Source organism: Gouania willdenowi, chromosome 6 (assembly GCF_900634775.1).
Source record: "Gouania willdenowi chromosome 6, fGouWil2.1, whole genome shotgun sequence".
NCBI lineage: Eukaryota > Metazoa > Chordata > Actinopteri > Blenniiformes > Gobiesocidae > Gouania > Gouania willdenowi.
In genome coordinates, this window is record NC_041049.1 from 15,882,810 (window position 1) to 15,895,769 (window position 12,960).

Sequence of the window (12,960 nt, forward strand, 5' to 3'; positions counted from 1 at the left end):
CTGTCTAATGTAAATTACATACTCCTTTAGATGTTAGAGTTAGTACATTAGTTTGCAATTTTTAACACAGCCCTTGTTGACTTTACACAAACTTATGCTCCATGTGTTTTTCTCCTTTTCTGGTGTATTTAATAGCAACAACACAGCGCCATACACAGGCCTGGAGGAGTTACTACTGCGTTTGTCATTTTTGTTCTGTGTGAATGCAGAACATTTCAGAAATGAACAAACATCTCGTGGGTTCAGAAGTCTACGCGTAAAGGAAAAAAGTTAACTCGCCTCTGAAGTTCCCATGTGCTGAAAACAAAAGAACCTCAGAGAAACAAAACCATAATTCATCCAACACTAACAAAGTCTTTAAATGATGGCCTGTGTTTTTGACTTATATTTGACCAATGGAATTGAAGTGGAGTGAAAAGTCCTGACTTGGTAAAAAGTAAAAATCCATAAAAGCTTAAGCTTGCTTCATGCTTTTTTTGCTTCTCCCCAGAGTCGGTATAGATTCACCTGACAAATGACACTGCAGAGTGTGAGACCATTGCTGGTTTGACTCCAAAGTGAGAATCCCACAATATTGATGGGACCATTCGTCGCTTTGTGACATTTAACTTTATCATTGGCATTTACTTTTGTTGTGAGCTAATTTCACAGCTCTTTAAATGAGGTCTCCTTTGTGTTGGCCCTGGTAGAAAGAACACAGTGTGGTAAACTGTTTGTCAGACCTCCATTACGTCCTGTCGTCCTCTCCCATTTTACCTCAGACAAACTATAGAGGGGCGCGCACAGGATACGCTACAAAGGCTCTTTGTTTTAATGACACTGTCACTTTCACTGCAAGATCCCTCCCTTTGATAAGTCAGGTTCATTCTGGATCAGGCCTTTTCTCTGAGTCACCTTCACTCAGTAGCCAGGGGGAAACAAAAAAAAAAAAAACCATCAGATTTCTATCCTTTACTTTTTTGCGCAGGATGTTAAAAACAAAAAAGAAACTCACCTTTGTATAACTTTGTTCTAGGCAACAGTGGAATGCTTGTGCATTGACTGAGTAATGGAGATTTCAATGTTATCAAGTGTCAGAAGTAGATCTTGACTTGATTACATTAAAAACCAAACTGTCTGGAGTGTAACAATTGATTTTCTGTGCAATGATCAAAGTGTGAAAAAAGCAGCACAGGCCTGGAAACTTAAACAGACTGGGTCATAAAAGAAAGCTGTGCTATAGCTACGTGGTGGTGAGCAGAGCGTCTTGGTTGCCTATGATAGGTTGATTTGAATTTCTTTGAATAAACAATACTTCTGTAAAATATGGTTGCTAACTGTAAGATTTAAAAAGATTTATTTTACTAGTGAATGTGAACTGAAAAGGTTTCAAGTAGCTTTGTTTAATTAAGATTTAATAAAAACAAAAATTGGTAACACTTTTATATATTTTTATATACAAGACTGACATTATACTGTCATTATCATGACATGTGTCATTAGTGTGAATAAGGTGTCATTAAGTGTCGTTCGTTTCCCTACCTAACCCAAAAAAAATGCCAACATAGCTCGAAAGTGTCTAATTGTAAGGTTGCCGTACAGACAGCCCCCAGTGCTATTGGTACGGTTACTGAAGTACAAGTACGTAGCATCTTAGGATTAGGTTTAGTCTTCTTCACGTGACCTAAACTGGCCAATGAGGGGCGCTGCGTACAGATAGAATGTTGGTATATTGATACGGCAACCGTACGGATAGCCACTGCCTTTAGCAAACAACACTTGACTGCCATATTCATGCTAACAGCTTTATGTATAATACTTTTAAATATTTCACATATTTGCCAATAGTTACTGGAAGCAAACACTTTGGCATTAGGGTACAGCAGACATCGGTATGTGGCAGCCCTCGATAGACCTGAGCAATTTATCAAGATTTCCATTTTAACGATATAGCAAATTAGAATATAGCCTATATTTTTTACTACAGAGCTCATTTTGTATTAAAATACTTGTTTTAGGAGTTGCTGTAACACGTTTTGAAAGGCACATGTCGTCTCTTTAAAGAGAAAAAGCCAAAAGTGGCACATATTGTGCTGCAGTTTGTTAATAGCTGGGCCTGTGTGGCATTTTTCATCAGCAGTTTAAACCCAGAATTGTCTTTCTGATAAGATGTTTAGAGTTAAAAAAAAAAAAAAAAATTGAGATTTCACATATCACCAATGTGATAAAGAGATTAATTTTGGTCCATATCGCACAGCTCTAGGGCAAATTTTATTGCAGCCCAGGAAACAAATTGTTAGACAGTGTGACTTAAACTTAGATTATGAAACCCAACACCATTACCAAAAATGACAAAATTGCACAAATTGACAGAACATGACACTTTATTTCTATTTTTTTTTTTTTTTTTTTTTTTAAACAAAACTTTTAGTTCTCTTAATTATTCATTATTCTAAATGCAGACATGAATGTTGATAATTTGGCCTTTGGAACAATCAATCACATGTTGTGGCCCGTACTGTGATAGCAGTTTCTCATTTTTTTGGGCTACACAATAACACTGCCACCTGCAGGGCATTGAAAGCATTGCATTTGTGTATGTGTCACTTTTGGAGCAAAAATGTTTCCTTGTTTTCTTTACAAATATACAGATATTACACATGAAGAAATAAACCAGAAGATAGTTTGCTGCAAGTTTAGTGTTTATTTATTCCTCTGTACCCTTTAGATTACACACCACAGTGTAACAGTGCCCATGGCCCAACATAAATAATGGAAAGACTTCATAAAGCCATTTAACATAAAGAGTTGGTCACGAGCAACGGCCTTACTTTGAAGTTCATGGAAAATTATGATGCTCCTAAATTAATAATTTGCAATGTTTGAAACAAATCCATATTAACTTAAGCAAATATACACAAAATATGTACACTGTTTTCTATAGATATACAACATTACACCACTCTGAATACTCACCAGTACGGTTAATATTTACATTAAATAGTGATAAACCTATAGCCAATTTAAAAGGTGCAGAAATTAGGGATGAAATGACACTATTTCAGGTTTACAGAAGGTGAGCGTTAGTACTAACAGTGACAATTCCTCTAAAAGCATGTTAAAAAGTAATGTAGACAAATGGAATAGAAGAGGGGAAAAAAAGGCCCAAAAACTATTAAAACTCTCCCACATCCACCCTCTTGTCTCTGAACTTGTTCCTGGCCTTGGTCCGAGCCTTGAATGCAGCAGAGTTATGCAGATGCTGTAGGAGAGAGCGCTTTATAATCTCTAATCACATTGATTTAATTTGAATTAATAGAAATAAATTCCCTCTGTTGGTGAACACTTACCCTTTCAAAGCGAGAGATTTTCATGGCTTTCATTGTGGCCGAGTCAACCAGTATTGGTGGTCCCAGTTCAAAGACATCTCTGATGAATTCATTAGCCTGGTCGGAGAAAATAATTATTAAAAATAAAAAAATATATATATGTATAGGTTGGGGTCATTTATATTTTAAAATTACGTCTTGAATTATAACTCAATTATGATTAGTCACCTGTGTTTTTTCCAATTAAAATTAAATTATCATTTTTCCCCAGAAAGTAAATTACAATTACGTTCTTCATTACTAAAGTTCAATTACAATTAATCACAATTACTGAGCCTTTATTAAATAAACCCATAAAATGTATTTTTCCTCTTGTGTTTGCATATCTTATGATAAAGGGTCAGTTTTGACCAATGTTTTAATATTTTTTAGTGTAGATTAAAGATAAATTGTAAAATTATCCTTAAGAGAACTGACATGTAAGTGACAGTTTTTATAGAATGTTCATGCCAATTACTATTACAGTCAATTAACTGAACTCAATTACAGCAATATATTTTTTTTAAATGCAATTAAATCACAATTGTAATTAATTGCCAATTACAATATAATTGACCCCAACCCTGTAATTGATCTTTTAGTTTACCACAAGTTCTGCTCAGACGTACTGAGTTTTATAAAGAACAAAGAAAGGTCTCACCTGTAGGTGGAAGTTCATCCCAGAACCAACAAACTCTCTGAAAGTGTCGTACGTCCTCTTCCTGACCCAGCTGTCAATATTCATGCGCTCCGTTCCAAAGCGAATGGTCTCAGATTGAAATTCTCCTTCCTATGGAAACACAGACAAAGAATTCAGCAATGATAGCAAATGTCGAGCCTGAATGTAAATAATAATCATGGCAGGTGAGAAACGACTGCTCTGCTGAAAGATCATCACTCACCTCCACAGCCTTGAGCACGTCTCTGAAAACCGAGCGCTGCTTCCTCTTATCAGTCTTGGCTCTGTGTTTGTTACAGTCTGTGGCCAGAGCACTCAGCTTGTCGCACAGCTCGTCTAATTCATCAAAGTCAAACTCCTGAAGCAATGTAGAAGAATACGTAACCATGGTTACTAAAGGATGCACTGCAGTCAGATCAAATATGAATAGGGATGTAATAATATATCTTAAATCGACTGAAACTTGATGCAAATGAGAACGGCTTAAAATCAATACAGCACTGTATGGGCATTGATACTGTTATTAAACAATAGGGGGAAATATTAGTTAAAAAAATTGACAATCAAATTGAGGAGTTAAATGCATCATTACATCCCAATCTTAAATCTTAGTTTTTTTTTTTCTTTTAAAATTGGGATTTGAATTAAATCATTTGTGATCTGAGTTTAAAAAAACAACAAATCCTTCAATTGATCTTATTGAATAATTCCAAAATCGATTCATCGGTGCTGGAATCGATTTATTATTATTTTTTACTCTGACCCCAGTAGTCTCTCACTACAGGCTGGCATTAGCAACAACTACTGTGCCTGTGCAACGCAAAGTGCATTCAAACATGATGGATGCAGAGGAAGCTCTGCTGGCTAAGACACCCCAACGTAAGTCTGAAGTTTGGAACCATCTTATTATTATCCAAGTAAAATTTGAAAGATCAATCAATACCGAATCAAAATCGAATCACGATTAGTCGATTAAAAACCTGATTTAAACGGAATTGAATCAGGAAACTGGCCATGAACGTCTCAACGACTGAACTTACAGGATTCATGTCTCTTGCCAACTCAAAGAGCAAAGCGATCGTCTCCCCTGCTGCAATCCTCATGTTGACGTCGTCACTCTCCAGCAGCCGTGGCAGTTTGGGCAGATGTCTGCAAAAAGAACACGTGCACATTATTAATACCTGCAGATTCCACCATCAGGAGTCTGAACCTCTGCTCCACAGACACAGACAGACTCACTTCCTCAGGATGTCACTGAGCTGGTTAGAGGTGCAGATGGTGAGCAGCAGAGCCCAGGACAGCAGAGCGTTGGTGTGGAGCTGGCTGGTCGGGGGACTGATGGATGGACACGTGCCGTCCGCCCGAGCGTAGGAGCGCGTGAACAGGTTCTCAAAGCACTCCATGGTGGCGTGCACGTCCTGCAGCAGGAAGAAGCAGAGGGTCATGTTGAGGATGAAATTCCTTAGTCATTATATAAACAAACACTAACGGTAAAAGCACAATGATTCATACATCATAGGCTGAGCAGTCAGCACTGATGACGGATCGTAAAACTAAAGACCTATTGTCAGAGGTTTTTTTTTTTTTTTTTTTTTTTAAATAGAGAGCGTCAAACCTACGTCAGATATCCTCTTATCCAGATATTCAGTTATCTGGATAAGTGTAATGTTACCATGATCAAGATATTTCTAATTAATAAAGGCTATCTGCATTAATAACAATACAGTATGTCCAAATGTATGTGCATCCCCTAGATCCAATTTTGATGAAACCATGGGATCATTAAGGAACCAACCTGAAATAAGAGTGGAACTTTATGAAGTGCATTCAATTACATGGCATGGTATAAGGGACATGTGTCAAACTCAAGGCCCGGGGGCCAAATCTGGCCCTTTGGACCGTCCTACTCAGCCCACAGGAGAAAGTGATAAAGATAGAAAAAACAAATTATCTAATTTACCAAATAATTCAGTTGTAGAAATCTCAGCCCATCTAAATACAAAAATGTATTGAAGCTCCACAATGTTTGCAGGACAGCAATTTGCCCATGCTTTTATCACATGACTGCAGTCATTTTAATTCTCAAATAACTTTTCCTGACATTATTTCCCCAATTTAAAAAAAAAAAAAAAAAATTGTCACAATCAATAAAATGTAAAAGAAAATTGTGTAGGAATTGATGTCTGTCACTTATGCCTGATAATTTATATGTCATGTAAACTTAGGAACAATAATGTTGAAATCCTTTGTTTTCCCACCCAAGAACTGTGTCCCACTGAAGATCAAACTACTTCATCTTTGGTTCAAATTATAACTACTACTTTAGATTTAATCCAGCTAACAGACAGACAAATGCCTGTGAAAATATCACCACCTTGGCAGAGATAAAAAGTGACAAATGTATTTTACAGAGAAACTGCAACAGTGTCTCACTAAACAAATACGTCTCGGAAAAAGAGGAAATGCTTACCAAAATATCATCTTCTGCTACTAATGTGCACAGACCCAGACTTGTTGCCACCTATGAGGAAAAATAAAACACATTAACTCACAGTCAGTGCAGCAGGTTTGGTATAGTGTAGAAATGCACAATTTCTTAGACAAAAATGACAAACATTACACAATGAACCAATGCTTACAGCCTGTCTGGCCTGGATGTTGGCTGATCCGTCTGCCAGGATGTTTTTAAAGATGGGTTTCAAACTCTTAAACACCTCCTCACTCTCGATTCCCGAGCCCAGCTGGATACACAGTAAACAGGCTAAAGAAGCTGCTGCGCGCTGCTCCTCCCCTTTTCCTAAGCACAAGAAAGGAAAGCATTAGATCGCTCATAGAATTACACATCTGATATTAAATAAATCATTTAACAAATGCACCATTGGGCTGAACATAAGACATTTGTATGAGCACAAACGCAGACTAAGCACCTTTCTTCAGGCAGCGTTCGATGCTGTCCGTAATGGTCATCCTTCTCTCCGAGATGAACTCGTACAGGATCCGTGTGGCCATGGCCCCCTTCAGCCCATCCAGCGCCCCCTGCCTGGTCTTAGCACTGGGGACAGAAGCAGAAAAATGTACTTTAGACTGGAAAGAGAAACACATCCTTGTCAAAAACAGAGGATGTTTTTCCAAGCCAAAACTGGAGCTCTATTAAACCGAAGTAAAACATTGCAATTATATTGCACACAACCTTTGTAAAATCAATAAATAATTAGTGATTAAAGTAGACTATTGATCGCACATTACATCTGATCAAAAGTATACATTTGTCACGTTGAATAAAATCAAACCAGTTGAATCTGTAAGTGGAACTTTCAGTTGATGTTTGTTCTTTGTGCATCTAACTTGTGTTTGTTTCAGAAAAAGTCAGTGAGCCAAGTATTTTAAACACACGTGTCACTATGATTGCATAATACTGTATGCAGGGGTGAAAGTAATGGATTACAAGTACTCGCGTTACTGTAATAGAGTTGCTTTTATGGGTACTTTTACTTTTGAGTATATTTCTAAATCAGTAAATGAACTTAAGTATGTTTTAAAAGAAGAAGTAATGTAATTTTCTACACCCAACCATTACTTGAGCAAATGTTTTTTTTCATTCCCGTTTCGTGGTCTCTTCATAAACTGCACATTGAACATCATCCATGTTCTTAGTTGTGCCATTTCTGAGAAACTCCCAGCCACTTTCTTGGGTTCGGGTTGGGGTTTTTTACCCATATGGTACATTTAGCATTGCATTTTTTTGTTATTTTATTTTGAATTTAATATATTGATGTCATTTAATTAGAAAAAAATATTGTACTTTTGACAAACCTTTTATTTTATACAGATGCCTTTGTGGAAAATATACTAAACTTCAATTTTGCAAAAATGCTCTTTCTTTATAAGTTTATACATGAGATGTTTAATGTATGTAAGGGAACCGTGGCAAGGTTTATTACCAACAAAAATACACGTGGGGGGTGAAAGTAACTAGTAACTTTTACTGAGTACTATTCAATTGAGCTACTTTTTACTTTTACTTGAGTATTTTATGTAGGACTTGTACTTGAATACAATATCAATCAAGCAACAGTACTTTTACTTCAGTAGGATAAATCAGTAATCTTTACACCTCTAAATGCATGCGTTTGTAACGTGCTGATGTAATCAGGCTGGACTTTCACCTCTTATCGACTGTACTGTCTATGAACCCTTTAAGCTTGTACTGGAAATCCTCCTGGGCTGCGTCCTCATTGGCCTCTCCACCTAAAAACATAGAGCAAGTGTTTTTTTTTGTAAAAAGCTAGAATGTGTGAATCTCTACGCATTCAAGGATATAAATTGTATGACAATAGTCCTACCTTCATCTGCCACACTGGCAGTGTCACTGAAGCTGCTGCAATGACTGAGGGTCTCCACAGAGGCGTCCTCATCACTGAAAGGCTGCATGCCTCCATGCTGGGCCCCTGGCAAAAAAAATTAAATTAAATTAAACAGTGACAAGACTAGTTGATATGACTCCACCTTATCAATCTTAAACCAAGGTCTGTGTGTGTCTATTATGCAACCCTGGCTCCACATCACACAGGTACAGAGTTATCTAACCAGCCATGTGTCATTTCCTCACTTTAAAACTACACTTCAAGCATCCCTTGGGGGGAAAGTGCTGAGTCAGAGTCGAGGGCAGCTTGTGCTTTGTGTAAATAAGACACGCGTACACTCAGGTTTGAGGGACACAGGTCACAAAAAGCATATCACAATGACATAACAGACTGTCCAACACCTGTTACTGTCGCACGTATGGATCAAGGGCTGGAAACAGAAGGGAAGTGAAGCAGCTCAGAAATCTCGGGCCAACGTCTAACAGATCCTCATAACATGATTGTATTCTTAATGTCTGTGTGTTATAATTCATACACGAATGAGCTTCAATAGCATGAATCAGACGACCTCAGCACACTGGAAAAGCATGTAATATTTTTAACTCAGGAATAGTGATAGCCGATACATTGGCCGATTTTTGCGTATTTACACGTATCGGCATCGGCCGATGCGAGCTGCTGCGTTTGCCGCTCCGCATTAGTTACAGAGAGCAAAAATATTTGTACTTGTTCTACATCACTCGTTTTTTATATTTGTTAAATATGTTTTACTTGTCGTTCTACCTCACCTTTGTTATTTTCAATAAAAATAAATTAAAAATAAAAAAATCTGTATCAGCATTGGCCCTAAAAATCCATATCTGTCTGACCCTACGCAGGAATATGAAAAATATGCATCAAGACTTGAAATAAATAAAATGTTTACTGCAAGACCTGTGCACATTGCTATAACTGTGCTGCTGTTTGTTCCCATAACAGCAGCACAAAATGAAAACAAACTTTAAATTAATGTTCATTTTTTTCTCAAATCCTGCCCTATGCGCCTTTAAAAAAAAAAATACTTTAAAAAATAAAAACATCACCTTATGTAGAAGATAAATTTTATTTTTATACTGATAATAGAAAAAGTGTGTATCCTAAACCCTGTGCAGCATCTGTAGAATAGTTCACTTTATTCCAACAATGGAAACTATATTCAAACACAGAAATACTCCTCAAAACCCACCTGTTCAAACTTATTTTTCCTTGACCTTTTTATTGTTAATTCTTTGTAAAGCAGCTTTGACGACTAAGAGATTATACTTATTATTATAAGTAAACAAATAATCAAATAATTTGGTTTTTTTCTCATTATTATTTAGTTTAGTCAACACTTTTAACAGGCTCTAGTTAGTTACACTTCATAACCTAGAATAAAGCCATGCTGGGAATCCACACAACACATGGTGACGTGGATTCCCTGAACAACTGATTTCTGAGAACTAGTGTTATGGGTAATCTGATTTCTTTGTAATCTGGTGACAAGTTGCCATAAGTAACGCCATTTAAAGGCAAATTGTCTTCTTGCGCGTCAATTGAAATAAATGTTGTGAGAACAAACAGTTACAACTATTACTGTCTCAGAGTTGCTGCGGTAGTTGTTAAACGGGTTTGTTTATCACGTAACGCACACGCACACAAAATGACGTCACAAATGAAAAAAGTGTCTCCTAATTAAACATAAATTACAGTTTTGCTAACGTGATGGAAATACAAAAACAAACAGAATTGAAAACGTTTTCATGAAGGGTAAACCCGGAAGTCGGTAACCAGATATCTAGGAAACAAGAGCATTCATAACACGGGGCACCGCCTCATCAAAAGCCTACCGCACGTAGTCCAAGATGTCCCACTCGCGTTATTAAGTGATAATCATTTTCTCCGTTACACATTTCATAAATACTTATTCTGTTATTAAAATCTGGTTAAAGTTCATCCCAATTCAACCTACAGAAAAGCGACCTCAGGACACAGACCGCCATTACTCACCGAATAAAAGGCACGTTTCAACAGCACAGATAAGATAGCATATTCAGGTCTGAATTATGTAAAATTTAGTGAGCTAGTGTTTGTTTCGTGCTCGGATCGACGGTGCATGCTAAGGTTAGCCCCTGGAACGGCACATTTTAAACACGCTCAGTGACAAACATAACAAATGTATTAAATACACAAGTATATGATAATGTGAATACATGTGTAAAAACAACCAACAACAACAACAATGCTTTGTGATACATCAGCCGGTTAGCTTTGTATAATGTCGGCTTGCCGCCTTTGTAGTCCCAACTGCGAACACGTTGATACCATTTTAACGGCTCGACGACACAGGGAAACTACAAATCCCATCTTCGAAGACGAGCTAATAAAAAGAGGCCTTGGCCCTGTAGCCGCTAGCTTACTCACCCCTGTTTTTCTTCTTATTGCTCCTCGGCATTTTCGTGCAGATATCTTTCAGTATTTAATCCAAAATCAGCCAACACAAGACCAGCCTTTATTGTATTGTCTCGTAAAATGAAAATATTCCCGGTGCACTGTAGGCAAAACGAAATTCAGAGCGATCTTGGAGAAAACCTGAGAACCGAGACGATGCATTTTCCCTCATAAACCAGGGCTGCGGCTCATCTGGCGGCTCGCTGTATTTATACCAGCAGACATGTCACGAGGAGGTTTCCCTTTGTGACGTAATAACCATATGGCCGCGCCTCCACTCAACAGAAAGTAAGCCTTCCACACCCTGGTAGTTTGGAAATCGGGTAAAAATTCAACGAATAATACTACTTAGAGACTGAGAAATACCTCTTTCTGTCGTAATGTAAATGACATTATATACATCGACGCCGCATAGACTGTGGAGGGACACGTCAACAGCGCCGCCATCTTGGACCAGTGGTGGTGAAATTTAAACCAATTTCCAAAGTGTTTAATTTTTAAAAACGTCACACATGTAGCTATGATACAAGTTGCTTTGATATATTTAAAATGCTGCTTTTACCACTCAACACTTAATCTCCACAACGACACCCTTGAATATTTCAGTTCTTTGGCTACAATAATTAATGATGATGATATTATAGTAATAGTAATAGTAGTAATGATTATATTAATAATAGCAATAACAAAATAATATAATACAAACACAGTAGCAATAATAAAAACATTAATATTAATAATAAAAAATATTTAATATTTATAGGTAATATAAGAATATAATAATAATAATAATAATAATAATATGATAATGTAATTCTATTTATAAGAATAGCAAAAACAATCATACACTAGTAGTACCATTATACAATAAGAATAATAATTGTCAGGTGCAATGTATAGCCTTAAACAATGTTGTCAATAAAAACCTGAGCGTTTTGTGGGTTCCTATCTATCTATCTATCTATCTATCTATCTATCTACGTTTGTTACAAACAAACCCCGTGAAAATTGCTTGCGAATTGAGCGATTTATGACAACTTTAATAGTGTAAACACATCATTCCTCTATATATGTAATCCACAATAGGAGTGATTGCCACTGGTCCAAGATGGCCGCCTCGTTGACGCACCGCTCACGTGGGCGGCAGCAGTCGATGCAGCGTCTACGTAAAACGCTCTTTATCATGGCCGCCACTTAACCACTTCCGGGGTTTAAAGAACAGTGGATAGGAAAGGAGATAGGAGGAACTATTCGGACGCAGCCATAGTTTATCGATAATAATAATAATACAAATAATGATGTACTGTGACATAAAATAACTAAATATTATGATATACATATAATAATAATTTAATAATCTGTAAATAAATACATAATATAATAATAATTAATTAATAAAAAATATTTTAAAAACGTTAATTAAATATTTTTATAAATAAAATATTTTCTTCATCTGCCCTTCGTCGCATCAGATTTAAATACAGTATGTGAATAAATCCAGCAGCAAGTTCGGACCTATTAACACATGGATCATTGTTTATGATATGTTAATGATAGTTTGAATAAAATAGAATATATTTAATCAGCTAAACTCCTTATATAAACAGATTATTATTATTTTTTTTTAATGATTTTATATTACTTTTGTATTTTTTTTTTTTTTTTTTGCAAGTTAAACTTGCAGTGTCCATAATAAATCATGTTATTGATGCTTAAATAAGAAGCATTGTTGTGGTTTTTTTCTACATCTTTGCATCATATAGTGAGTCATGGTCCTATTTGATCTGTGCATTATTGACAAGAAGTTCTCTATTAAGCGAAACATTTAACTCGAAACACATTTAGGTAATGAAATGAATGATTTTTTAACTTTTTTATTGGGTTTACGATGAAATGTAGTAATTAATTATTTTCAGAGTAGCATGAAATACTGCATATGATGCACAATTTCTGAAATATTGTGATTTTGAAGCTTAAATTAAACCTCATATCATTAGAAATACATTTCAAAAGTTGATCAAAGGTTGAAACATCAAATACAGGAAAGTATACAGTATAGACTGTATTTTTAAATCCAAAAAGTCCCACGTAACCTTCTGAT

At 36.2% G+C, this 12,960-nt stretch overlaps 1 protein-coding gene across 1 annotated transcript; it reads right to left on the reverse strand.

Moving 5' to 3' along the window:
• Positions 1-2,663: 2,663 nt before the first annotated feature.
• Positions 2,664-11,060, reverse strand: ifrd1 (interferon-related developmental regulator 1). Its single transcript, XM_028451413.1, has 12 exons — positions 10,833-11,060; positions 8,370-8,474; positions 8,193-8,274; positions 6,954-7,078; positions 6,666-6,823; positions 6,497-6,547; positions 5,266-5,444; positions 5,067-5,175; positions 4,250-4,384; positions 4,009-4,137; positions 3,330-3,425; positions 2,664-3,241 (listed from the first exon to the last, which is right to left on the reverse strand). The coding sequence occupies exons 1-12, from the start codon at positions 10,861-10,863 to the stop codon at positions 3,155-3,157; spliced, it is 1,287 nt and encodes a 428-aa protein (XP_028307214.1). The 5' UTR covers positions 10,864-11,060; the 3' UTR covers positions 2,664-3,154.
• Between the last annotated feature and the right edge of the window lie 1,900 nt (positions 11,061-12,960).